The following is a 26979-nucleotide window of genomic DNA, read 5'->3' as shown; positions in this document are numbered from 1 at the left end:
CTGCTCGAAGCAGCTGCGGGGCCGGGAGACGGCTCGGGACGTTGGCTTGGTCACCGGAGACTGCTCGCTCCCACTTCATCTGGGTCAGCGTTTGTGCCGCAGGGCGGCATCTCACCCCAGGGTCAGGACCCGGGGTGGGCCTGCGGGGAGCCCGCCTTTCTCCCGCTGGAAGCATGGAGCGTGGTCACGAGGGGCTTTGACCCTGGAGCGTGGGGACCATCCTCAGTAGATGAGGGTCCTGCTGCCGGGGACACCGCCGCTGGGGAGCCGTGCGTAGTGAGCACGAGGGTCCTTGCTCTGCCCGTCTCAGAGTGAGGCTCCCACCGCCCACAGCATTTGGCATGGGGATGAGGCGTGGGCCGGGGCGATGGGGGTGGGTGGCCTCAGGCCCTGGGTCGAGGGGCCTGTGGCGTGGGACTGCTGTGTCATCACACCCGTGCTCCGGCCACCACTGGCTTGGGCACAGACCCACATGGTGCTCCTGGCGCCTGGCCGCTCTGCTTGGGCTCATGGGTCGTAGTTAATCACGACAGGCAAGGAGGACATGGCTGATGTGGGAGCCCAGCCACTGCCTGGGCCGCCATTCTCCAGACCTGGACCGACCTTGGGGCTGTGGCCAGGGTGCTGAGTCCAGCAGTGTTCACAGGAACAACGGGAGGGGGTGGGCGGGGCGTCTGCGAGCCCAGGCGCAGGACGAGCGCACGGACTCCGGGTCTTACGATGTGGGGTTGGTTCTGGGCCTGGGTTTGTCGCCTCAGAACTGAGCGGAAGGGGCTGGGCCCCCTGCTGTGCGGGGACATCTGGTAGCCTCGGGTCTTGTTTCTCCGTTGGCTCTGACATAACGAGCTTTAAAATCCAGCGTGAACGCTGTGGGGATTCTGAAGCACACTGAAGTGCACATTTAAAAGGCAGAGACGTAAGGGTAGCTCACGCTCTTCACGTGCTTGCTTATAAGCGAACAAACTGGTATGAAAAATTAAAGTCAGAGGCAGCCATGGCTTGATGTCTGCACCGGGCCGCGTGCTCCACCTGCCAGTCTCTGTGGCCTGCCCCACCTGCTGGCTCTGGCTCAGGCGTTTATGGGAGGGAGCGGGGCCGCCTCAGGAAGAGCCCTGGGGGCCTAGGTGAGTACCGCTTCCACCCAGAAGCCTCTTGAAGGACAGACTCGCCTTGGGAGCCGGCACGGGCACAGCGCATGAGGGGCGGGCCGGACGGCGTGCTCACGGCGCAGGGTCTCGGTCTGGGGCGTCCCGGGTCTCCGAGCGGTGTCTGGGGATAATGTCCCCAGACAGTGGAGGCCTTGTTCTGTCAGCTCACCTCATCTTTGCTTTCAGTACCGCAAACGTTTCTACCCCGATTCTTCAACGAGTCTGCCAGGAACCAAGGGAAAGCTTTTAAAGAGTTTCCTGCGTCCTTTTCCCTTCGAGGGAGGCCCACTTTACCCGTCACATTGTTTTAGGGGGCACAGGCGAGTGCTGAGCGAGCAGCTGAGTTATGTGCGGTGCAGCTGCCCGGGCACTTTCCTAGGTGGGGTGTGAGGTCGGGGCCCTGTGGGGAGAAACCCCAGGGGCAGGGGGGTCCAGCTGTCACCTGGACCTCGCTGGCCAGGATGGGGCCGCAGGACGAGGCACCGCCCGTGCCTGGCAGCCCGTGCCCATGGCTCCCTGTCTCCGCAGCAACGAGCTGAGCATGACGGCAGATTCCCGCCTGAACCTGCTGGACGACGGCACACTGATGATCCGGAACACGCAGGAGACGGACCAGGGCGTTTACCAGTGCATGGCGAAGAACGCGGCCGGGGAGGTGAAGACGCAGGAGGTGACCCTCAGGTACTTTGGGTCTCCAGGTACGTGGAGCATCTCACACGGGAGTCCTTCCAGAACCAGCTGTCCTCGGCCCGCGTCCTCCTTCGGCCCAGTAGTGGAACATGAGTCCATGCAGGGTCCCCGGCTGGAGGTCCTGCAGCGGGCCAGCCCGCGTGGCGTGGCTTTGCAGCGGTCACAGGTGCTTCGTGGCCGTTGCTCCGGCCTGTGGTCAGCCCCTAATGCAGGTCAAACACTCGGGGAGGCAGTTGAGGCCGGCGGCGCTGTGGGAGGCTGTCCGGAGGGTGCCGTGGGCACTTGCAGAGGCCACGGCTGGCCCTGCCCCGGCCGTGCTGTCCTCGGGACGGTGCTGTGGCTGCCATCTGGTGGTCTCCGTCGTGCCAAGAGCTTCAGTTACTGAAGGAGAAGCCAAAGTCTGGATTTTTAGGCAGACTTCCCACATGCGAAGTGTTGGCACCTGGTTTTGAAAGATCTCATCAAGCGAGTCAAGCTGTGGCCCCAGCTGGCCTGGGCCCCGTCAGGCTGTGACCCTGCTCCTGTCGGCCTGTTGGGCCCATGGGCTTCGTGCAGAAGAGCAGGTGGCCAGAGGCGGCGCCCCTACAGGCATGCGTGGGCTTTGCTTCCGCAAGGCGGCCAGCACATGCGGCCCCACCCAGGACGGTCCCACCATGTGGCCTCTGTGACACCGTCCCGCCACCCCCAGCTTCCTCGGTATGCCACCCCGGGTCTGGCTGCCCTGGGACTCTCTCCGGCCATTGTCGGTGGCGCCGCTGGTGGCTGTATGTGATTCTTTTAGATTCTTGGCTCTTAAAACAAAATGTGTTTGCGTCACATGGTCCCGCAGTGTGACCATGTCATGGGTCGTGTTTCTTAATGAGCGAGAAGTCCTGGTGCCACGTCTCAGCTCAGGAGGACAGAGGGACACGGCAGCCAGATCGAGCCCTGGGCGCCCGCTCCCGGCTCTCCCAGAGCCCCACGGCGGCTGTGTGCACACCGAGGGCACAGCCCTGCACCCAGGGAGCCTGTGCAGCACGCGCGAGGAATCAGAGACCTACGGCTGTGGGCGGGGCGAGGTCAGGCCACAGCCACGGCACAGACGGGAGCACAGGGCCAGGCTCCCCGGGTCCCAGACTGTGTTTGCCGTCTCCGTGCAGCCCTGAGCAGCAGCCTGCTTTCCCGTCCTGGTCTGAGCATGGGGGCGTAGCTTCCCTGTGCCCCTACCACCTGTGACAAGGTCGCTGTGATGCAGGACCTGGCTGGTAGCAGCCGGTCAGCCTGGGACGGGCTGGCAGATGGCCTCCTGCGGGCCGCCTGGCCCACTGCCTGTTTTCTAAGACCCGGAAACTGAGGATGGTTTCATGTTCTTATGTGGTTGACAGACTTAGAGTTTTTAGGATCCATGGTAATTATAAGAAAGTGAAATTTCAGTGTCTGTAAACTGAGTGTTAGCAGAACATGACCACATCCGTTTGGTTACGTGTCAGTGGTATGTGCGGCGGTGTCTGCGGCGGTGCCAGACCTGAGTGGTGCGACAGAGTCTGGCCTCGAATCCTGGAACATGCCCCAGCCCTTTACAGAGAAAGTTTGCTTGTCTTGTCCCCAGACTGGTGACACTTTGTAGGAACAGCAGACTGACTTGTGGCCTCTGGGTCGCAAAGGGTTAACTATGCTTTGGGAATTTTGAAGCTCTGCCATCTGGGCATCTAGTTTTTATCGTTCTCCTGAATTAAAGTTTGCTTGTAACCACTTCACCTGTTGGTGCCTTCGGCCTCAGAGCTGGTTTGGTTCAGTGCGGGTGTGCCGGCTCTCCTCTGACGCGTCTGTCAGCGTGTCCGCTCCGCCCTCCTGCTCTGGACCTTTCTACGTGCTTGTGTTCCCAATGCTTGTTATAAACAGCATAGAATTAAATTTAAAAATTCAGACAGACGTTTCCTTAAAGCGAGTCCATTCATATTTATGGTAGTTAACAACATGTTTATGTTTATAAAGTCTACATCTTATTTTAGACTATTTATCCAATTTTTTCTCTTTCTTGTCTTATTTTGGAATAATCGTTTTTCCACCTTCCATTTTCCTAGTTCTAGGTGGGAAGTTACACTCTGTCTCTCTTATTTCAGTGGCTGTCGTGGAGAGCTTCGAAGCATTCGTAGATCACAGGCTGCGTGGCGTTGGCTTTGCCTGTTGCCCACATGCACTCCCCCAAGTCTGTGAGCTGGGTGCTGTGGTTTCTCAGCCTGTGAAACATCGTTACTGTTTAGCTGTCAACGTCTGCACCCAGGTGCCAGTTCTCTCCTGGTGTGTCTTTCTGCATCTCAGCTCTGCCACTGGGGCCACTTTTCTTCTGCCTAACGTGGAGGGGATTTAGACAGCAGGCCCCCTGGAGGGCCACCTTTTGGTAAATAAGGCTGAAATGAGACTTCTCTCCATTCCACTCAGCATAGTCCCCTGGGTGGGGCGGCAGGAGCTGACTTCGCCTCTAGGTCCTCACGCGGCGGCATGGCACCTCGGGGCCTGCGTCCAGTTCCCTGGCCGATTCTCATCCTTCGGTCTTTGCATCTGTTGGCAGACAGATGGAGCCTCACTGGGCTCTGCACCTGCCCAAGGTGCTCCTGGCTTCGGTGTCCCTGTCCCTGTCAACACCGTCACAGCGTCTCCGTCGCTGTCTCAGGAGATGCTGACGTTCACGTCATCTCTCCACTTCCTGTAGTTTGTTGTTACTTGCTGTTTGACTCGTGAAGCTCAATCACTGACTAACGACAAGATGCAGGCAGTCTGTCCCTGCCCCTCTCCGTCACCCACTCAGTCCCCGCCTGCCCCCCACACCTGCTGCCTTCAGCAGCTGCTTCATCCGCGCACCATCCACTGTTGCGTCCCGCTCGGCCCCGGGCCTGCTCTTCCTCCCTAGAGCTGCGGCAGACTCCACTGTCCAGATGCAACATGACCTGTTTCACCAGTTCCCTTTGGGAGAACATTTAGGGTTTTCCCCCGCAAATCTCTTGCTGTCGCAGGTCTGTATCCCTTTATCCAAAACCCCTTGGGCCAGATGTTTGAAATTCAGAAGTTTGGGAACTATTTTCAGAAGGGCCGCTTGGTGTAGAATGTGTTTAATAGGCTTGTACACCCTGTAAGCAACACATAGCGTCCTGTGGCCAACGATGTTAATAGTCTTAGAGGAAAAATGAAGACCCAGCACCGTCATGCTGGGTAGATCAACTTTTACAAACAAGTTAGGAAAAAATGTTGCATTTTCAGAGCTTTTTGAGTTCCAGGATTATGGATGAGGGTGTGCACATACATCGTTTCTCGTGTTTGCTGTGTATCTGTAGGGTCGGTTCCTAGCAGGGTAATTTTTGGGGACAAGGGTGTGAGGGTTTGTAAATGGGACATACACGGCCGTGCTTCTGTCCAGGGGGCCATGCCCGTGGGCGCCACTGATGTGTGGGAGCTCGGTTCCTGCAGACTCACCCACGAAACGTGTGTGGGTTTTTTTCTAGATTTAGAATTAAAAGATATTATCTCAGTGTAGTTTTAATTTGTGAGTAAAATTTGATGATTTTGTATGTTTTGAATACACTTTAAAACACAATGCTTTCTACCAAGAACTGCTACCAGCAGGATTTAATAAGATGGACATTAATGCATTCAGGATAAACAAAAGTAAGAATTCTGCAGAGTTCAGTCCCGCTTACAGGAGTCAGTCGCTCTTATCGCTCAGAGCTGTTCATGGGACCTAAGGCAGTCGGCCATTTTTGTTTTCTGCCCATTTCTTTGAAAAAGAAAAAGTATGGAATTAAATTTTGTTTGACTGAGGTTAGAGGTCAGTAGAGTAACATGAAAATAGAAAAACTCAAGCACTAAGCCGTTGCCAAACTGGAGGAAACTAATTCAGAACTTGTGTTTCGTCGTGACAGCTCGGCCCACTTTTGTAATCCAGCCGCAGAACACGGAGGTGCTGGTCGGGGAGAGCGTCACCCTGGAATGCAGCGCCACGGGCCACCCGGCGCCTCGGATCACCTGGACGAAAGGTGACCGGACGCCCGTGCCCGTGGACCCGCGCGTGAGCGTCACACCCTCTGGCGGCCTGTACATACGGGATGTCGCACAGGAGGACAGCGGGGAGTACGCCTGCTTCGCCTCCAACAGCGTCGACAGCATCCACGCCACGGCGCTCATCATCGTGCAGGGTGGGTGTCGGGCAGCGCGGAGACGCCCCCTCCCAGTGGGCTTGCTGCGCTCCGCCCGCACTGGCCCTATTTTACCTGCCGTGCTCGCCGGCGCGGACTCCGCATGTACACGTGGATCGGTGACTGGCTGCTTTTCTGAACTGATGCTTCAGAAGGACAGGCTTTGTTTTCTGCCCGTTTGCCCGAAGCGTTTGGTGGCTACATGGATGTGGATGTGTGCGTGTGCGTGTGCGCTTGTCTTAAGCGGGACGTCTTCACACATCTTGGAATCAACTTCCCTGGGTCAATTTTGGACACCAGAGGCTGAGGATGTGCAATTTTAAGACGTATACTGTATGTTTCCAAATTTCTTAATTGGCTCTACAATGAGTTAGTTTTTAAATAGAGCACAAAGCGGGACGCTTGTTGGGAGGCAGGACGGTGTGGAAATACAAAGCTCCTCTCTCTCCACCAACTTCTGCCTCCGGCGGAAGCCAGCTCCCTGGCTGTTTGCCATTATTCCCGGTCCGCCCTCTGCACCTGCAGCTGTGCCCGCTGGCGGTCGTCAAGGTGGAGACACAGCTCTTTCTTTGCTGTGGCTGTTAATTTTATAAAGATGGAGTCAAACTAGATATACTGTACTGTGGTTTTCACCCAAGAATCACAAAGTAACCCGTCACCAAACACAGTTGTTACTTAATGACCAGTTTACCGGCTTGTAGGTCCTGACTCAGGGTGCGGACTGAGAGGGATCGCCAAGCCGGGCCGTCCTCGAGCTGGCACTGGCGAGCTGGCGCTGGCATCAGACCCATCTGTCTGCACTTCTCGGGGCGCTGCCGGGAAATGCCCGCCACCTGATCTCCTTGTGCTTTACTTTCCACCCTTCAGTGTCCTCTCTGCCTGCTTCTGTACCCAATAGTAGATCCTGTTAGAACTTGTCACCTTGTCACTTCCCTCGGAGAAGGACAACACCAGCCCCAGTTTGAGCACGTTCTCAGCAACGCTGTCTTTTTGATGTCGCGTTCCCAATGTTTCTCCTTCCGGCAGCTCTTCCTCAGTTCACTGTGACCCCTCAGGACAGAGCTGTGATCGAAGGGCAGACAGTGGACTTCCAGTGCGAGGCCAAGGGCCACCCACAGCCGGTCATCGCCTGGACGAAAGGAGGTGAGACCCCGACCTGGTCCCTTGGCTGTCACTCCGCTCCCTCCCTCCACAGATGGAGACCAGCTCCGTCCTTGCCTGGCTGGGCAGGACGCAGTGATGGCCAAGCCCTGTGTGGCCCAGGCTCTAGTGAGGGCACAGGTGTCTGCATGTCCCAGCTGTAAGCAGTGCCGCTTGCATCTACTGAAGGGACTTGGGTGTGGCCTTGGGCTGGCTCACCTCCTCCCATGTAGTCTGGGTCTTGCCTTTAGTGTGCACTTAATTAGCACTAAATGAAGTGTAATGACGTAGGGTAGAACGTTCTGGAAACCAGCAGTGGAGTGCATTAAAAACCGCTTTTGCTCTCACTTTGATTCCGAGTGCTCCCGCCTGTCCCCCACTGCGTCAGGCCAGTACTCCCTGATGGGTGAACTGCTGGACACATCCTTGAGACACAGAGGTGACAGCAGCCTGGCTGAGAAGGTCAGACGAGGGAGGCAATGCCCAGGCTGCTGGATTTTCTGGATTTTGTCTTGGACTCAGCAGGGTGACCTTGACAACCAGCCGAAGACACCCACCTTGAACCAAAGGGTAGCTCTGTCCCTTTGTCGCCTGACGGCCTTTTCAGTGACCGTACACCCCCCTGGGGGAGACGTGTATGCACTCGCAGCTTGCACCCTGTTCCTGGGCAGGAGAGGCTCACCTGGGGACGTGTGACGCTCCGCTTCCCTCCCGTCCCTGCCTCTACACAGATGTGTCCTTTTACGGCGGCGTGGGGACCAGCCAACCCCAACATCGCGCGTCCCTGCCCTGCCAGCCCTGCTCGTAGCTTTCTCCTCTCTCTTCTGCCCCTCACCCCTTCTGGGGGCATGACTGGGGGCAGGGGCCGTGTCCTGTTTGTCCCCGACCTGACCGCATGCAGCTTGTGCTGGCGTGTCATATAGGCGTGTCATGGGCGTCTGCTGACCAGCAGGCCAGGACAATGGCTCTGGGCCCAGGCTCGGGCAGGGACACGTTCCTGCAACCTTTTCATTTCTCAGATATAAGTTCTGACTCACGTGTGCCTGACGCCACGCCCGTGCGTCCAGGTGCCTGACCAGTGCCTCCGCGCTTTCCAGGCAGCCAGCTCTCGGTGGACAGGCGGCACCTGGTCCTGTCGTCGGGGACCCTCAGGATCTCGGGCGTCGCCCTGCACGACCAGGGCCAGTACGAGTGCCAGGCCGTCAACATCATCGGCTCGCAGAGGGTGGTGGCCCACCTGACAGTGCAGCCCCGAGGTGCGTGTGGGCGGCATCCTGCGGGCAGGCCTGGCTGCTGTGCGCAGACAGTTCTCGAGGGGCTGGGCCTTTGGCCAGCGTCCACGTCGCCTGAGCTCCGAGGGGCTCTTTCGAATAGCGGTTTCCTCCCACGTTCTCTAGATGCTAGGTTGTCACTCGCTGCTTCTCTGTCGCCTGGGCTAACATTTATTTTTTAACGACGCTCATGCTGGACAGTTTCAGCGTAATGTCGCCCGGTGTTTTCACCGGTTAGTCAGAATCGCGTCCGAGAAGGGCTGCTGCACCTCCCCCGGGCGGTTGCTGAGGCAGCACGACGTGTGACTGGCTGTGGGCAGTCCCTGACCGGGCCCTGGGGCGGGGTCCGTTTCCTGTTTGCCCTGAGTGTCCGGCCCTGCTTTCCCGCTGTCCCCTTCGGAGGGCCCATCTGTGTCCCCCAGAGAGCGCATGCTTCCTTGTGTCTCTAGGACACAGAGTACACGTCTGCGGGTGCAGAGCCACGGAGCCCACGCGGGGCCAGGCCTGTCTGCGGGTAGGGTGGGGAGGTGGGGTCTGAGGGTCGGACCCGGGCCCCCACTCCCCAGCTGTGTCTGCCCTGACCGCCCGGCTGGCTCTCGCTTTGCCCCTCTCGCTCCCAACTGGGCAGGACTCTGGGTGGCCTGTCAGGCGAGAGCTGGGGGAGGGTCCCCGAGAGCCTACCAGGACCTGCCACTGCACACAGGGTGAGCTTAGCTCCCCAGTGCAGGCTCTGGGGGGTTCCTCCATCCTGCCTCGCTCTTGGGGGCACGGGGCCTTGTACCCCGGCCCCTCGGCAGGGCTCCTCCAGGTCTGCGGTCTGCTGGCGGGCGATGGACAGTCCAGCTGCTTCTGACTGATGGGGTACTCGGGGTGCCGATCACGAGTCTCCTTGGGCTTGCCACGATTGTCAGAAGTGCGCCCTTGCCTTCTAGTCACCCCGGTGTTCTCCAGCGTTCCCAGTGACGTGACGGTGGAGGTGGGCACAGACGTGCAGCTGCCATGCAGCTCCCAGGGGGAGCCCGAGCCAGCCATCACCTGGAACAAGGTAGCGCGGGGCTGACTGCCACCTGCCCGCTGCTTCTGTAGACTTTGCACAGCAGGGAAAACACCCAGATCGCAAGCCTGAGTTTAAAGGTTCTGTGGTGTCCTTGCCAGTCAGAACAGGACAGACAGGCTCGGGACGATCTCATTTTCACGGCTTCTTGGGGACAAAACCAAAGCACCCTCTCGTTAGAGCCTCGATTTTGTAATCAACAGAGAAGGTTTTTTTGTCTTTTTATTTTACTGCATTGTTTCTACTAAGCCCAATAAACATTCAAATGAGACGTGACATGACATGGAGAACAGGGTGGCCATGTGCAGCGGTTCCCTCAAAAGGAACCGTGGGTTCTCAGGGCCGGTGAAGACTGTCCTCCCCAGCTTCCTCTCTGCTGAGATGCTGCCGTCCTTCCTGGTGTGGCTCGGGCGTCCTGTCTTCCAGTGGACAGTGCCCAGGGCCCTGGGTGCCCAAGCTCTGCACCTCCACCCACGGTGCATGTCCCACGGGAGTGGCCTTGTGTGTCCCCCGGCCAACCTCGGTGAGCCCTGGGAGCACGGTCTGCGCGTCCCTGTGCTCTGGGTCTTCTGCAGGCGTGTGAGCAGAGCCTGTCCCTCTGAGCTGGTATCGGGCTAATTGGTTCAGTCTCCCTTCCCCAGTTCTGGGTGGATCTGAGAGGCTGGCATCCGTGGGACTCCAACAGACGGAGTCCCGCCACCCAGGACGAACACCGTCTGCTTCCAAGTCATTCCTGGGGTGGTGTCTGCTGTGTTTTCCTCCAGGATGGGGTGCAGGTGACCGAGAGCGGCAAGTTTCACATCAGTCCTGAGGGCTTCTTGACCATCCACGACGTGGGGACCGCGGACGCAGGCCGCTACGAGTGCGTGGCCCGGAACACGATCGGGCAGGCCTCTGTCAGCATGGTGCTCAGCGTCAGCGGTAAGCCCCCCAGGTCGGCGTGTTTGCTGCTGGCACAGACTGTGCACCCACGTGGGCTGAAGGCCCCAGAGGCAGGTGCACTTCCAGGCTGATGGGGGAGCAGGCATCCACACCCCGAATGTGCTCGGAGGCCTTACAGAGCCTCCCGCTCTCAGCTTGGTGGTGGGGTTAGTGGTCACCCAAGCCCCTTGAGTCTGCCAGTGTGTATGTCACAGTTGTCATGTGGCAGAGGTGTGGATGCTGTTCACTGTGCCCGGGAGGCTGGGCCCTCCGCTTGCGCCTACTCCAGGTGAGCGCTGCATCCTGAGGGTCCTGATGTGACCTCCAGTGACCAGCGGCTATCCCCACACTGTCAGTAGCCCCGGACCACGCCCATCCCACTCTACGAGTGGCCCGGCATGGCTCGCCCCTGGTGTCCAGCAGGCCCCTGTTTGCTTTTGCTCTGTGCCCACGCTGCCTCCATCCTCCCAGAAGTATACAGCTGGGCGTCACTCATGCTTCACGTGTCTGTGGCCCTGCGGTAACGCCCACACCCTTGAGCTTTGTTTCGTCTCAGGTGGACCCAAACCTGCGTCTCCTCACCTGCACAGCGTCCCCAGCTCGCTTTGTGCCCCTTGCAGCCCTGGCAGAAAGCCTTACTTCTGGGTTCTCTCGCACACGCAGCCCGCCCACGGCCCTCCACACACCTGCCCTTTGCTTTCTCCACGGGCCTGTGAACGCTCAGACGGAACCGCTAAGTAATTTACATGCGCACCCGCACACCCCATCTTGGACCTGTGGGCGCCTGCTAAATGTGAACCAGAAAGGAATAAGTGCAAGCCTGTTGGCTTTTAGGGAAAAGAGTTCAATGACTTTATTTCCCCATTATAAGTAGCGTGTAAAGTTAATATTAAGTCGATGAATCCTAGGACTTAGAAACGGCGTTCTCAATATTTTTAAACAATGTTACTTTAACATGAGTTGCTATGTATGAAACTTGAAAATAATCTCCCACTCCCAAGAAATAACCACCATTAACGTTTTGGTGAATTTTCTTTATAATTTTTAAAGGTAGATAAATATTTTCATATTTACCTACCATTGTTAGAGAAAAAACAAATCCAATTTAAACCACTAATAATGACATTAATTAGTGATAAAATTGTGTAGAATCGTCTGTTTCATTCGTCTACCCTTGGTCTAAAAGTATTTGCTTCCAAGAATTAGTGAATTTGAGCCCTGTTTGAGATACACAGAAATAGGGATTCTGCCTAGGGAAGGTTCTTTTCAGCTGTTTGAATCGTGCACGTGTAAATTTGTCACATTTACCTGCTCAAGCTTTAAGCTCCGGTGTGTGGCAGAGGCGGCTGGGCTACAGCATCTGGAGCAGCACAGGTGACGGTGGCTTGTGCCTGTGCGTCGCGGACGTGAGGGGTTGCGTCAGGCTGCGTTGGGGGCCCGAGGGGACAGGCCCCGGGGGTCAGTATGCAGGTGCTGGCGGAGGGATGCGAGCGAGCAGCCATGAGGACCAGCCGGGCCCCCGCGGTCGCCAGCACGGTGGGCGGGGAAGGCGCCCTGAGAGGTGAATTCCGAGGCGGAGGCCGCGTGGCAACTGACGGTGACGAGCCGTCTCCGGAGATGAGAGATGGGTCACGCAAGGTTCTGGAGCAAACTCTACCGGAAAAACGTTAGGCGAAAACAGGCGGAAACTAGAGACGGGGAGTTGCTTGGGGTTTGAGTTGCGCAGTGTGTGTGCACGCGCACACGCGTGGGGCGTAGTGATGCGCCGATGGCGGTGACACATCAGGTCCTGAGGGGATGGGACCGGATTGGCCCGAGTCCGTGCCGCCACCGTGGTGTCTTACATTACAGCCACACCTTCCCGATCCTTCTGTGCGATGTCATGTCGTTTAAAATTAAAAGTCTGTAATTCCTATATGGTTTGAAAACAGCTTCCGGTAGAATGTGTGACAGCAGTGTGAGCTTTGGTGTGAGTTGGAGAGGAGTACTCCACGCTCTGCGCGCCGCGGCGTCGAGACGTCAGTCACGCGCATGCGCCTCGGGCCTGCGCGACGCGGCGTCGAGACCTCTCTAGTGCGCGTGCGCCTCAGGTCTGCGTACGCGGCGTCTAGATGTCAGTCACGCGCATGCGCCTCGGGCCTGCGCGATGCGGCGTCGAGACGTCCGTAACGCGTGCGGGGTTCCCCGGTGACGCGCGACTGCGTCTTTTCTCAGTTCCTGACGTCAGTCGAAATGGGGACCCGTTTGTCGCCACATCGATCGTGGAAGCGATTGCGACGGTCGACAGAGCCATCAACTCGACGCGGACGCACCTGTTTGACAGGTACCCGGAGGCGGGGTGGGCCCTCGCACCTGAGCCCGGGCTGTGGGCGTGCTGGCGGTGCCCGTGCACAGGTGGCCCTGTTCCGTCTGAGGGAAGCGCTGGCGTCCATCTCCCCGGGGTTAGGGTGACAGGCGCTTTCCAAGTAGAGACTGAACTATGATTCACAAATGAAACATTTTTTAAAAATTCTAGTTTGGGTTCGTTACTAAATGATTTGGCAAAAACTAAGTATTTCACAAGTAAGCGATGTATTTGTTCACGTTGGCAGATTCCAAAGTGTTTTTTCTGTGTCTGAGTTGAAGCAGAATGTCTGTTTTCTCTGTCGACCTAATTACTTATTCGTTTTTAGTGTCTGGTTTTGTTGGTTTGTTTGGTTGTCTTCCACTGGGGAAGAGTCAAGTACGGTGCTGTCCTGTAAGAACAGCTATGGAAACATTAAACAGCAGTTACGTTTTTGGATGCGAGTGACCTTTGTTGTAGTAATTGTCCACTGTCCCCTTTTGCCCCTGAACCGCCAGCCGTCCCCGCTCTCCCAATGACCTGCTGGCCCTGTTCCGCTACCCGAGGGACCCCTACACCGTGGAGCAGGCGCGCGCGGGGGAGATATTCGAGCGGACGCTGCAGCTGATCCAGGAGCACGTGCGGAACGGCCTCATGGTCGACCTCAACGGAACCGGTCAGTACCCAGGCCGCCCGGCCCCCCTGAGACCCACGCACTCAGCACACCCCGGGGTGGGCCTTCCTCCCTGCCCTGTGTCTGCAGGAGAGTCGGGGTGACAGTGTGGGGTCCTTGAGCTGGGACAGCCCAGTGGTCCCCGCCAGGAACTGTGGGAATGAGAGGGCTATCCTTGCCCACCGTCTGTGACCGTCTGGTCCTCCAGGACAGAGGGGCTCAGAGGGACGGCTTTGCAGAGTAACAGCTACCTGAGTGTTGCTGTGTCCAGGCAGCTGCTGGAAACGGCGCTTATGGAGCTTCAGCCTCTAAAGCCCCAGTTGCTGTGAAGGTGGCATGGGGTGGCTGCCACCCCGTCACTCTGCTCCAGCATGTGGCATTGCCCATCCGTGTGCCTCTGAGGACAGTGCCAGCAGTAGCTCTCCTGTGATGTGCTACAACTGGGGGACTTAGGCTGTTTCAGGGCTCCTGACTTGTCTTTGTTGAGCACGTTTTCCCAGCGGGGCAAAAACGTCATTCAGTCGTCCTTAAATATGCGTGTGTGAGGTGAGGGAGGCGGGGTGCTGGGGGTCACTGCTCCCATCTTGGCGCGGGGTCCTCAGCACTGCCATGTGTGGGGCCTGTTTGTGCCTGGCTTCCCGGCGCTGGTGAACTGTGTGCAGACGCCTCCTGGGGCCAGGGTGGCTGCGCCACCCTCTCCCCACCTCAGCGCACAGGCGCCCTGGGAGATGTGTTGGACCCTTCCGTTCTGTCTCCAGGCTCCATTGGCACAGAGCTGGCACCAGGGACGGGGCAGCTCTGCAGGCTGTCCCTGCGGTGCTCCCAGCCTTTCCCCCACCCTGTCTGGACCACCTTCCTCCCTGTGGAGGGCCTGCCGGGTTGCCTGGGGTTATTTCTCGCTACGGCCCCTTGTCTTCATCTGGGCCACAGCTCAGATGTTTGAACAGTGCAGTAGTGGCCTCAGCGTGTGGGTCTGAATCTTCCGTGTCCACACGTGCTGTTTACAGACATGCTTTCGGACACTGCGAGAGGCTAAAGGAAGAGTGAGACCATCGGCCCTCGCAGGCTGAGGTGATTCTATGTTTCTTGTCATCTAGAGCAGTTATGGGGTGCACACGCACCCACCCACTCATTCATTCATCCATGCCTCTTTCGCACATGCGTGTCGGCACGGGTGCCCTGCCAGGGCTGGGGCAGCTCAGCCCCTGGGTCGCGTGTGAGTGTGGGAACAGGCCAGGAGGGTGGGTGGGTGGTGCACGCAGGCTCCACACAGTAAAAGGTCAGAGGTGCAGGCAGGAGCCCTGGGCCATCCTGGGTGTCTATGGGTGCTGTTTTCTATGGGTCGGTCACCTTTTGGGTGCAAAAGGTGACATTTGAGTAGAGGCTCAGCTATGCCACATCCACCGGAAGGGTGTTCTGCGTAGAAGGGACACAGGGTCCTGGCCATGTTTGGGGTATTTGGGGAAGAGCAGGCCGTCTGCGGTGGCTGGAACAGGAAACAAGGTGGGAAGGTTTCGGGGTGCCTGCTGAGACCCCCGGGAGGTGGGGCGAGTATTTTGTCCTCTGCTCTGGGTGACATGGGAGCCACACATTCTGGCAGAGAAGTGACGTGATTTTACAGGGTTTGGGTTGTTGGGTGACAACACCATGAGGGACTGAAGGCAGATGCCGGAAACCCAGCAGGAAAGGGGGTGACAGTGCTGGGACCAGGGTGCCCAGTGAGGAGGGTTCTGGGTGTGACGGCTGAAGTGACATCTCTGGTACTAGGATGTAGGGGTGAGAGAGGACTCAGGATGACTCCCCGTGGCAGGAAGACAGGAGCTGACATTTGGTGACCTAGGCACATTGGGCTGTGGGTTTAGGAGATGGGGGGGTGTCTCACCTCTAGACACACAGGTGTGCACTTGCAGTGTCACCTCCAGGCTGCCTGTGTCCTTGTCCTGCAGACCTGGGTGTGACAGCTTGCTAGGGAAGAAAACGACTTTTTTCACTAACGCTATTTCTCAGAATTTTTTTGTCACAAAACATTCATTTGGTCCATTCCCTGATTCTTGGATTCTTGGATTTATGTCTTTTCTTACATTTCGACATTTTAGTCACAGTCGTCTGGGTTCTGATACAGTTCTCATTTCTGGAGTGAACTAGAGTGTGAATGCAGCTAGACATTCAGGGCATTTTGCAGAGTTCTGGGGAGCGTCTCATTTCCAGAAGGCTCTTGCGCACCTGGTTTTGGAAATGGGTTTGGTTTTGTAGCCTGTATCAGTGAGACTCCAGGAGGCTCTGGCTCCTTAAAGCACAGCAGACATCTTCCAGTGTCACGGCGGTTGTGTCTGTGCCTGCCCGGGTGTGGTGCCTGCCCTCTGCCTGGGCTCCGCCCGGGAAGGTGGCCAGAGGAACTGGACCACCACGCTCCGGCTCGGTCACTGGCAAACCTGCAGCGACGAGATGCAGGGGACATGTGTAGGAGGAAGCGGTTTTTTCCTGGCTCTGTGACGTGTGAACAGAACATTCTGACTTCCTAAGCGACTGTGAACAGAGCCAGACGCCCACGTCACTGCCCTGGTCACTGGGAAGCGCAGCTGCAAGACTCAGGTGTGAGTGCTTTCGCCCCGGGGGCCGGCGCAGAGCCACTGTCTGGGGACACAGAGGCCTGAGCACGGGCCTGGGCTGAAGTGTCAGCCGTGGAGTGCAGCCTGCAGTGAGGAGAGCCCGCTTAGAGCGGTCTGCCAGGCCGACCTGTCAGAGTTGCTTCTCCAGTGGACAGTCTGAGGTCCTGGGCAGAAAGATGAGCTCATCAGAGCTGGTGGGGACATGGGAGGGCATGTCCTTGTGGGGGCCTCTGAGACAGCAAGATACCCTGGGATGAGATTCCCTGGGTGTGCACCTGGTGGTGAGGTCTGTGGGGTCATTAAGTGAAGTGGAAAGCGTGGCCTGGGCTCACAGGCAGGGCTCCATTAGACTTGGAGCGGGTCAGCTTTGTGGGGCCGGGTCCAGGCCGAGGCCTCCCGAGATGCGGGAAGGTGTGCAGGGCCCGGGTCCAGGGCAGTAAGCTCGTCCACTCTCCCCCCAGGCTACCACTACAACGACCTGGTGTCCCCACAGTACCTGAGCCTCATTGCCAACCTGTCGGGCTGCACGGCCCACCGGCGCGTGACCAACTGCTCGGACATGTGCTTCCACCAGAAGTACCGCACGCACGACGGCACGTGCAACAACCTGCAGCACCCCATGTGGGGCGCCTCGCTCACCGCCTTTGAGCGCCTGCTCAAGTCTGTGTACGAGAACGGATTCAACACCCCGCGGGGCGCCAACCCCGGCCGGCTGTACCACGGGCACGCGCTGCCCATGCCCCGCCTGGTGTCTACCACGCTCATGGGCACGGAGGCCATCACCCCCGACGCGCAGTTCACTCACATGCTCATGCAGTGGGGCCAGTTCCTGGACCACGACCTGGACTCCACGGTGGTGGCGCTGAGCCAGGCGCGCTTCTCCGACGGCCAGCACTGCAGCACCGTGTGCGGCAGCGACCCACCCTGCTTCTCGCTCGCCGTGCCCCCCAACGACCCGCGCGTCAGGAATGGGGCGCGCTGCATGTTCTTCGTGCGCTCCAGCCCCGTGTGCGGCAGCGGCCTCACCTCCCTGCTCATGAACTCCGTGTACCCGCGGGAGCAGATCAACCAGCTCACCTCCTACATCGACGCCTCCAACGTCTACGGGAGCTCGGCGCACGAGGCCCGTGCCCTCCGAGACCTGGCCGGCCAGCGTGGGCTGCTGCGCCAGGGCGTCGTGCAGCGCTCGGGGAAGCCACTGCTGCCCTTCGCCGCCGGGCCGCCCACCGAGTGCATGCGGGACGAGAACGAGAGCCCCATCCCCTGCTTCCTGGCGGGCGACCACCGCGCCAACGAGCAGCTGGGCCTGACGAGCATGCACACGCTGTGGTTCCGGGAGCACAACCGTGTGGCTGCCGAGCTGCTGGCGCTGAACCCGCACTGGGACGGCGACACCATCTACCACGAGGCGCGCAAGGTGGTGGGCGCGCAGGTGCAGCACATCACCTACCAGCACTGGCTCCCCAAGGTGCTGGGCGAGGTGGGCATGAAGATGCTGGGCGAGTACCGCGGCTACGAGCCGGGCGTCAACGCCGGCATCTTCAACGCCTTCGCCACGGCCGCCTTCCGCTTCGGCCACACGCTCATCAACCCCGTGTTGCACCGGCTGGACGAGCGCTTCCAGCCCATCGCGCAGGGCCACGTGCCGCTGCACCGGGCCTTCTTCTCCCCCTTCCGCATCGTCCACGAGGGCGGCATCGACCCGCTGCTCCGCGGCCTGTTCGGCGTGGCCGGCAAGATGCGTGTGCCCTCCCAGCTGCTGAACACGGAGCTCACCGAGCACCTCTTCTCCATGGCGCACACGGTGGCACTGGACCTGGCCGCCATCAACATCCAGCGGGGCCGCGACCACGGCATCCCCCCCTACCACGACTACCGCGTCTACTGCAACCTGTCGTCCGCCCACACCTTCGAGGACCTGAAAAACGAGATCAGGAACCCTGAGATCCGGGAGAAGCTCAGGCGGTGGGTGAGGGACCCCGGGACCCCGAGATCCGGGAGAAGCTCAGGCGGTGGGTGAGGGGCCCTAGGACCCCGATATCCGGGAGAAGCTCAGGCGGCGGGTGAGGGGCCCACTGTGCGTCTTGTCTGTGACTGTCAGGCGGGCAGAGGGAGCCGGCCCCAGGTGCGGATGCGGTGGTGCCGGTTTGTTCGCGTGGCTGAGGTTTGGTTTTTGCAGTTGGGAGGTCAGGTAAGAGAAGCTGGTGGAGGTGGATTCCGATCAGGAACAGTGGGGATGGCACGTGGCCCAAGAGACGCCTTTGGTGGCTGTCTTGGTGCAGGGAGGGAGCTGGCAGCGTGGTGATTGCAGCCACGTCTGAGAGTTTTGAGTAGAGAGTTTCTAACATGGCGGGGGCCTGATAGGAGAGAGGAGGAGAGGGGTTTGCAGGGGACAACACCAGGCTGCGTCTGTCGGGGCTTTGGGAGGAGACGCTGCCATCACGTCAGGACCGGGGCTTGGCACTGGCCCAGTGGGGCCCTGGGGCACCAGCTCCTGAGGCTTAGCTGGCAGCCCCTCCCCAAGCTCACCACGTGGCCCAGGCTGCTGTCTGTGGCCCAGGGAGTCTGCAGGCGTCCAGGCAGCGGCTTCAGCCCATGGCGGGAGCAGATCTCAGTGGCCCGCGGTGATGGACGTGGGAGGACTGCACGGGCCAGATCAGCCCCTTCCGCTCGCGGCAAGGCAGAGCCTGGCACAGCCGGTCACGTCACTGCTGCGGCAGGGGCGGTCCCAGTTATGGGACACCTTTAGAGAATCTAGTTGGGCTTTGAATAGCATTTGAAACGTTCTTTGAATTTCTAAGATCAGGTAAGAGTGATCTGCCACAGGAGTGTCAGCTTTTCCCTTGTAAGTGTGTTTCTAAGGAATGCAAAGAATTTGACGAAAGTGTCGGCCTTTGCCACCTCAACCTCTTATATCATCTCCGCTTAGTGAATGTTCGTAGCAAGTGTGTTTTCAATATGTAGTAAAACCCCATTGTTCTTAAAAACGGGTCTGCAATTGTATGTAGTTCATTGTTCACATTTATTTACGGAAAAAGGTCTGGGAGAGTTTACAAGTATGATTATCCCTGGTTAGCAAGAGAAGCGTGGTTTTAATTTTCCTGTTTTCTTGGCTTTTCCACACTCAAAAGGAATACGTTTGTGTGTTTTATGTGTGTAGTTATGAATAGAAAATAGGAGAAATTATTTAATTTAACAAATAGATGTTTTCAAGAAAAAAATTTTTTTTGTTACATGAAGGTCCGAATAATGGAAAATAACGATAGAAAAAAATGAGGGTTTTTTCCACATTTGCCGCGTGCTTCTCCAGGTGCAGCGTGTCGCATACACCTCTGGCTTCACCCCTTTCTGTGCAGGTTGTACGGGTCCCCGCTCAACATCGACCTGTTCCCGGCCCTCATGGTGGAAGACCTGGTCCCCGGCAGCCGCTTGGGGCCCACCCTGATGTGCCTGCTGAGCACGCAGTTCCGGCGCCTGCGGGACGGGGACAGGTGCGCTTGGTGCTGGGGACCTGGGGAGGGCGTTGGTGGGGACGGGGACATGGCTTTGGCCCCCATGGTTTTGTGACGGCCGCAGCGGCCGGGGCTGGCCTGTCACTACAGCAGCAGAGCGAGCGATCCCAACTCAGAGGCGCTTCCGTGTCCTTTGAGCTGTCGAGAATGTTTGTTTCTGGGGATGAGCGTCCAGCCCAGGGCCACCCCATAGTGGGGGCAACAGGGGAGTGCCAGCTCTGTAGGTCACACTGGCCAGTCTGTGATGCCTCGGTCCGTGGTGGGACACAGCCCTGCCTGTCGCTACGCAGGGCTGCAGGGCTGTGTGCCACATGGCTCACTGAAGGCAGCGCGTGCCACGGTGTGGCCATGCCTGCCGCCGTCCGGGCCGCTCTGCCGAGTGGGACGCGTGGGTGACACTCAGTCCACTGCGAAGGGTCGCCCAGTTGGCTGCAGTGCGGCGGGGCTGCTTGGGTTCTGCTCCCATGGCCCGCGTCCTGATCGTGTGCTCGTTCTGGCTCGCAGGCTGTGGTACGAGAACCCGGGAGTGTTCTCTCCGGCCCAGCTGACGCAGATCAAGCAGACGTCCCTGGCCAGGATCCTGTGTGACAACTCGGACAACATCACGCGCGTGCAGAGGGACGTGTTCAGGGTGGCGGAGTTCCCCCACGGCTACGGCAGCTGCGAGGACATCCCCCGGCTGGACCTGCGCGTGTGGCAGGACTGCTGTGAAGGTGGGCGCCCCGCCCATGCTGGAGAGCGGGACGGTGTCACCAGGGCAGTGACAGCGGGAACGAGACGTGCAGCCCTGGGGGCCGTGGAACACGGCAGGTCCACTCCGAGGCCTGACACGGAAGCCACGTGCTGGCACAGGGACGCGGGGCTGTGTGGAGTGATAACCGCGGCACCAAGTACGAGAGCCGCAAACCGGACGCGCGGCTCCGCACCCGCTTCTCCTAGACTCACGTGCGTCCGAGCGCCTGTGCCTGTGTGTGGTCTGGGTCTCCGCGCCCACGGGAGACACGGGAAAGCAGCGTAGCCAGAGTCAGGGCTGAAGCGTAGCTGCCGGCACGAGGCGGCCTGGTCGTCGGGGCAATGCCGGGTGTGCCCGCCCAGCTCACGGGCCACCGTCCTCCCTCTGTGTCCCCTGCTTTACCCCCGAAACCCCACTCTTGGCAAACCTGGGCTTTCTTTTCCTGACTGGGACGTAATTGTGGCCGTGTTCAGACTTGGGCCAGAGGCCATAGGGTGTTAAAAGCTGGGAGACCTTTAGGCGCCATCCCATGTAACTCTGCTCCTCTGTGCTGGGGACGACAGGCCACACACCCTGAGCATGGCAGGTGGGGCCAGAGCCAGCACCCTTGGCGCAGGCGTCCCCCACCTCCGTCCCGAAGGAGTGCTTCTTACTAGCGGGGGTTCGTCTTGACTGGCCGTTACACGCGTCAGTAAGTACAGGAACCTGGGTTGACATTTTGGGTGTTTTCAACGTCATCTGTGTGCATGTGACTGAGCATGATCTGGTTTTGTGTCTGCTTCTGTCTCTGCTCTCTCTGTGTGTGTGCGTGTGTGTGTATAAATGTTACGCATGCAAGAGAAACCACCCTGAAATGAGCAGGGTTGTCACCTGGTCCGTCTTCAAAAGGTGCGTGACGTCAGCTTGTCCCATCATAGACGACACTGACTAGGAGAACGTGGTGTGAATGTGGCGTCTGCTCCAAAGGGGCGGGGTGAGAGACGTGAAGACATAAACACTGTTCGTGTTAGGGAGACACACTTTGCCTGGGACAACAGCCCCGAGACGCCCAACTGGACTGTGAGGTCTTTGGCCCCCAGGACCCCGAGCTGTCCCCCATGGAAGCAGGCGTGGGGCGGGTTTACAGCCAGCGGTGCGACTTGGGGCTGTGGGCTTCTGCTTGCCCAGAACTGGCCCGTGTGTTCCCACCGAAATGCGCTTCCGTGGGTGGAACTGGGCATGGGCCCTCTGCCCTGGGACGTGACCAGCCAGCTCCTGAGACGAGGCACAGGACACGGAGAAGAATCTCCTGTGAGCTTTGTCACGGGGGCATGGTGGGCGAGTCACCGAAGAGCGTGGGGAGGTGCGCCCCGGCGGCCTCAGTCTGTGTGTCCTGTGCTTTTCTCGTGCAGTTACTACCCCCTGGCACCAGGAGATGTCAGATTTGGGAAGGGCCTGTGTGGCCTTGGCCAGGCCTGTCTCGGGCTCTGTTCTGGGGGGTTACGTGTTGTATGGCACTCCAGAGCGTGAGTGCCTCTGGCCAAGGGGAGGATGACGCCCCAGGCGTGGCCTTGGGGACTGGTGCAGGGTGGGAGGACAGGGGCACAGTGTGTGACTGGAGGAGGGTGTGCCAGAGGGGCCAGCTGTCATTAGAGAGGCGAAGGCCTGGCACCTGGGAACCTGTGGGTGCTGTCCATGCCTGGCTTGCCTGTGGAGGGAGGGACAAGGTCTGTGCAGGTGGTTCCTTGGCCACTGCTGGCTGTGAATCACTGCCATTTGTCATAGGCGTGCCAGAAAGTCCACCGTTTGCCAAGGTGTGTCAAATGTCACCTAAAACTAGTGGTTGGCCACTAACATGTCCCTTGAATTTCTTTCCTAGACTGCAGGACCAGGGGACAGTTCAGCGCATTCTCGTATCATTTTCGAGGCAGGCGGTCCCTTGATTCCAGCTACCCGGAGGACAAGCCCGTGAGAACAGGGCCTGGGAAGACCCCGAGGTAGGGCTGGTCCTGGGGGCCGGGCTGTTGGCACTGCGGGGTGGTCTCGGCCCTGGACGGGCACAGGTGCTCGGCAGGCCTTGCTGGGTACGTGTGTGTTGGCTCTGGTGGTGACATGCTGAGATCGCGTTCTTTTCCCTCTGTCTTTTGTGCAGTGTTGGGAAACACAGCAAGCACCCCGGGAACGCCACGTCCGCCCCCGATGAGCAGCCACAGGTACCAGGGACAAGTGACTTCAGGGACTTCGTTCTGGAGATGCAGAAGACCATCACGGACCTCAGGACACAGGTACCGGCGCCCGAAGCCCTGTCATCCTCCAGCACATGTTGTATTTCTGATGACAGATTCTGTCTTCATGACCTTGAGCATCTTCTGCCCATTGCTCCTGCCCTGTGGCCCAGGGGACATCCCCTTCCCTGCTGGCTTATCTTGGGCTGGGCCATGCAGAGCCCCTGGGATTCCTGGTGATCGGGCCCTTCTGATGACCAAGGCACCCTGAGTTAGAGGATGCTGGGTCCCAGGTCTTCTCTGGGGGTCTGCAGGGTTGGGGACATGAGCGTCCCCTGCCCCCCACCCAGTGAGCTAATTCCTGCCATGTCTAGCTGATTCCAGACAGCAGGGGAAGAGTCATCGCCTGGAGCCAGAGATGAGCCCAGGCTCCGACGGGCATGGACGAACTGGTGCCCAGCCCGGGAGGGTGGGTGCTGCAGGCCCTGAGGGCGGGCAGTCTGTGACCCTGTGCCCACTGGTGCCCGTGGTGTCACGATGAGACTGTGTGAGGCACCCATGCTCCTCGGGCATATGCATCCAGATTTCAGGGCAGGGGCTGCTCACCTCGGCGGAGGCATCGGGTTTCCAGAGCGTCAGGTCTGGTAGCTCTGGCATCAGCACCTCTAGCACACTGGTGGCTGTCACTTCAGCTCCAGGGACCCCCAGAGTGACTGCCTCCCTGGAGGTGAATCTTAGGTGGCGGGACTACAGGTGGAGTCGTGACAGATCTGAGGGACCGGGCAGTTTTGACCCCGGGCAGTGCGATGTCGCAGGCGGAGGGTGGACAGTCCCAGGGTTTGGGACCTTCTTGGCTATGGCGTGACGTGGGGTGAGGGGACACCGCTCTGACTTAAATGACGTGGTTGGCCCGTGTGCCAGATGTGCTGATGCCACCCCCGTCCTTCGTCAGTGCGGCAGATTGCCCCCAGCTGCAGACACTTTGTCAGGACGCGTTAGAAGTAGGTTGCGTGTGTGGTGCCTGCGTCTGCTCCACTCTCTGCCGTTGGCGGAGGGCCGGCGCCTGGGACGCCTCCCAAGTGGTGCTGGTATTGAGGCGGCATGACCGGTTCTCCCTCGGAGGCTGAAAGGACGTGGGCAGGGCTGGCAGGTGCTCCAGGCGCAGACACCCAGCATCCCTGCCTCTGCCGGCGAGGCGCACGAAGGACTGGCCCTGCTGCAGGGGAGACCTGCCGTTGGGGACTGGTGGCCGGGACAGCTGTCCCGCCCGCAGTCCTGCGAGAGCGGCTCTGTGGGCGTCCAGGCCGCTCGCTTCGTTTTGCAGCAGGGTGAGGTGTCAGGGTGAGGCGGACAGTGCCACATTTGAGGCTCCGTCAAAGTTCTTCACAAATGTTTGTCTCCAGCCCTGCGTCCCCACCCCCCGCCAGGCCTTGTCCTGCGGGGGAGCAGGCGGGATGGTGGACTGGCCACCACGAGTGACCGTGCACGTTTGGCTTTGTAGATAAAGAAGCTGGAGTCACGGCTCAGCACGGCCGGGTGCGCAGACGCGGGCGGGGACGCGCACGCCGACGGCGCCAGGTGGAAGCGGGACGCGTGCACCCGCTGCGAATGCCACGTGAGTAGGGCCTGCACCCTGAGCCCCCCGCTGGGCGTCGGCGGGCAACAAGGCCCTGCACCCTGTGGCCCTGTCCTCCTCTGTGGTTCAGAGTCGGCCTGTGCGCCTGGCCCCGGGCAGCCACGGAGGTCACCCCGGCAAGGAGCCCCGGGTCCCCAGGGAAGGTGGCTGGGTGGGAAGCGTTGGGCACAGGAGGACAGAGGGCCAGCCCGGGTGCCTTCCCTGCAGCCTGGGACAGGGTGGGTGCCCCTGGTATGGGAAGGACAGAGCAGGGGACGTGTCCATGTGGCTGCTCTGTAGTCTGGTCTCCTGTCAGAGTCAGCAGATGCCATCCCAGGCCCAGGATGGAGAAGTGAGAGGAGCCTGTGTCCCAGGGACCCCTTGGTGCAGGGGGACAGTGGGCGGGGCTCCGGAGGCCATGCAGCTGTAGTTGTCAGTCACCCCCTTGTCATAGAGGCTGCCCGAGCAGACTGGACCAGGCGCAGTCCAGGGGGAGTGGGCGGTGGGGCGGTAACTGGCCAGGGGCCCAGGGGCTGAATGTCCTGGCGCCATCTCTTCTCCAGGACGGGCAGATCACCTGCTTCGTGGAGGCCTGCTCGCCGGCCGCGTGCCCAGCGCCTGTGAGAATCAGCGGAGCCTGCTGCCCCGTCTGCCCAGACGACAGCCCGGGAAAGCAGCCGCCGACCCCGTGACACTGCCCAGAGCCCTCCGCGCGTCCCCTGCAGGCCACTGGCCGGCCAGGCGGTGCAGGCTGCAGCATGTCAAGGACTCACGGCATCTGGCCACATCGCCGGGGCCATCTCAGAGATGGTGCAGGGGCTTCGGCCGGAGCTCTCGCTGGCGGAGGCCACGCGGGTGGGAGCAGACATGAGTCCGACTTCATGTTAGATCCTCAGGTTTTATTTAAGTTTTTGATGAGAAATCGGTGCTATTAAACCGCACAGTTAAATCGTTCAGGCTCCTCGGCTGATTCCCGTCAAACCGCTACTCGTTCCCACCTGGACATTGGCCCAGGCAGTCGCCTGCATCCGGGGCTGCACACCGGAGCCACCAGGAAGAGGAGCCGCCGAAGGACACCAGAGTTTGACAGACGGGACAGTCTCCGTGCGGGTGTCCAGGTGGCACTGGCTCCTGGCGCCCCAGTGTGACACCTGACAATGTCCCTCTGGTGTCCCACCAGCCCACATGCTCCAGCCTTCACAGGACAGACGTCCCCGCTGCCTGCACTCGTGTACACCACGTCCTCTCTGCTCCCCACACGTGACCGTGCGGTGACCAAGGCACATTCGGAATCAGGTTTGTCTTCACGCTGACCTGCGTGCGTCCTGCCAGTCATGGGCCAGACGTGGGACGTCCCTGCCGTCACGGGCACGTGGTGCCACCGGGTACCACGTTCGTGCCGCGGGGCTGGCCCAGGCCGGGTGCACGGAAGACTCAGGAGGCTGCCAGTTCTCCTTCTGCCTGGAGGAATTCTAACGCTGGGGACTTTGGAACTTTGGGGGCGGGGGTGCGTTCAGGAAACCAGAGTCCATCCCTGAACCTCATTTGTGTGTTCAGAACACGTGACCTTTTACGAAAGTTGGCCCGTGTCTCAGTGTCAGGTAGGGCAGAGAAATCGCTCGCACTGTGCGGAAGTCCTCTCAGAATTCAGTGAAAACCAACCATCGTACCTCACGCCATTCTTTAACCAAAACGCTATTTTGTTCCGAATACGAAGTGACTTACGTTGAGAAGCGCGCCCGTCACGTGAGTTTGGTTCCACAGATCTTTACCTGAGTACCCACTGTGTGCTGGGCACAGGCGAGGGACCGCCTGCCCTTCCTATGGGAAGGCCCCTGGGGACGTGGGCGCTTTGGGTACACGGTGGGGCAGTCTACCCTTGGTGGCACTGTGCTAAGACCGTTACCATGGTGAGAGGGAGGCAAGTCCTCTTGCAGTGTCCAGCGGGCAGTGGGTAGTCACCGCCCGTTTGTCCCGTGCAGGAGGCCCCCGAGCTCCGCACGGGCTGCCCCGTCCCTGGGGATGGCATCAGCATCCTGCCATTTAACCCACATCAAGCCATTTGCAGTGGGTTTAAGCTTGGTCGGCTGGACCTCTCAGCCGTGTCCCCGAGTGACAGACAAAGCCGATGTTTCATGGAGCATGGGACTTGAAATATCAAGTCAAATTTAGTAATCAGACCTCAGAACCAATTTTTGTAAACTAGAAAATGGAGCGCTTTGTCTAAAACTTGGTGGTTTGGGGAGTGGCTCGGCTGTGACGCAGCAGAGTCCCGGCTCCGCGGGCGTGTGGGTGTTGTAGGTGCCGGGAGTCTTACCGTGGCTGTGTGGCAGACGTGACGAGCATGTGAGTTGAGCCATGTGCCTTGGGCAAGGGTCAGAGGGTCACACTCTACACTGAAGGAGGCTGTGGATCCCGGTAGGACCCTGTGACAGCCGCTGAGGTGGCAGCAGAAGCAGTGGCTCAGTCTCACGTGCGGTGTGGGGCGGCGGGCGGGCTGGGTGGACCGCAGCAGCCACCGTCGGGATTGCTGTGGCAGGAGCAGAGCGTACGTGTTTATTTACTGTTCTTACCGTTGCCAGCAGCCAGGTGCCTTTTTACGGTCTCTGTAACCAGTACGTCACCAAAGAAACGTTTGCACTGTATAACGATGCCTTTCCAGTCGAATAAAGGGGCTGCGACCTCCGACGGGGGTGGCGTTGTTCTTTCCCCTCACCCGCCGCCCGCCACAGGCAGCCAAGCGACGCCCCCTGCTTGGCCTCGGCCTGGTTTCCGTCCCCCGCGGGCAGCGGCGCCCGTGCCAAACTGGGAAGACTGTCCAGCCAGACGGGCCGGCCCGAGGCCGCTGCCCCTCGGTAGGAGGTGAGCGCACCTGCACGCCCAGTCCGTACCCCCAAGCCACGTGCCAGCTCGGACC

At 59.6% G+C, this 26979-nt stretch overlaps 1 protein-coding gene across 1 annotated transcript in view; it reads left to right on the top strand.

Annotated features, from left to right (window-relative positions):
• PXDN (peroxidasin) overlaps positions 1–26750 on the top strand; it is a 53946-nt gene extending 27196 nt beyond the window's left edge. The window contains exons 13-27 of the mRNA XM_039868633.1: positions 1677–1846; positions 5735–6007; positions 7034–7150; positions 8245–8403; positions 9351–9463; positions 10237–10393; positions 12608–12716; positions 13235–13392; positions 16460–17963; positions 19355–19489; positions 20015–20223; positions 22102–22219; positions 22375–22507; positions 23949–24062; positions 24626–26750. Of these exons, the coding sequence (XP_039724567.1) occupies positions 1677–1846; positions 5735–6007; positions 7034–7150; positions 8245–8403; positions 9351–9463; positions 10237–10393; positions 12608–12716; positions 13235–13392; positions 16460–17963; positions 19355–19489; positions 20015–20223; positions 22102–22219; positions 22375–22507; positions 23949–24062; positions 24626–24754 (3598 nt within the window). The 3' untranslated portion in view covers positions 24755–26750. The remainder of the gene's footprint in view (positions 1–1676; positions 1847–5734; positions 6008–7033; positions 7151–8244; positions 8404–9350; positions 9464–10236; positions 10394–12607; positions 12717–13234; positions 13393–16459; positions 17964–19354; positions 19490–20014; positions 20224–22101; positions 22220–22374; positions 22508–23948; positions 24063–24625) is intronic.
• Positions 26751–26979: the final 229 nt, after the last annotated feature.

The sequence above is a fragment of the Pteropus medius genome, unplaced genomic scaffold (assembly GCF_902729225.1).
Source record: "Pteropus medius unplaced genomic scaffold, Ma_sr-lr_union100, whole genome shotgun sequence".
Taxonomy (NCBI): domain Eukaryota; kingdom Metazoa; phylum Chordata; class Mammalia; order Chiroptera; family Pteropodidae; genus Pteropus; species Pteropus medius.
Note: the sequence above shows the minus strand (reverse complement) of the source record. Positions and strands in the feature narration are given on the sequence as shown.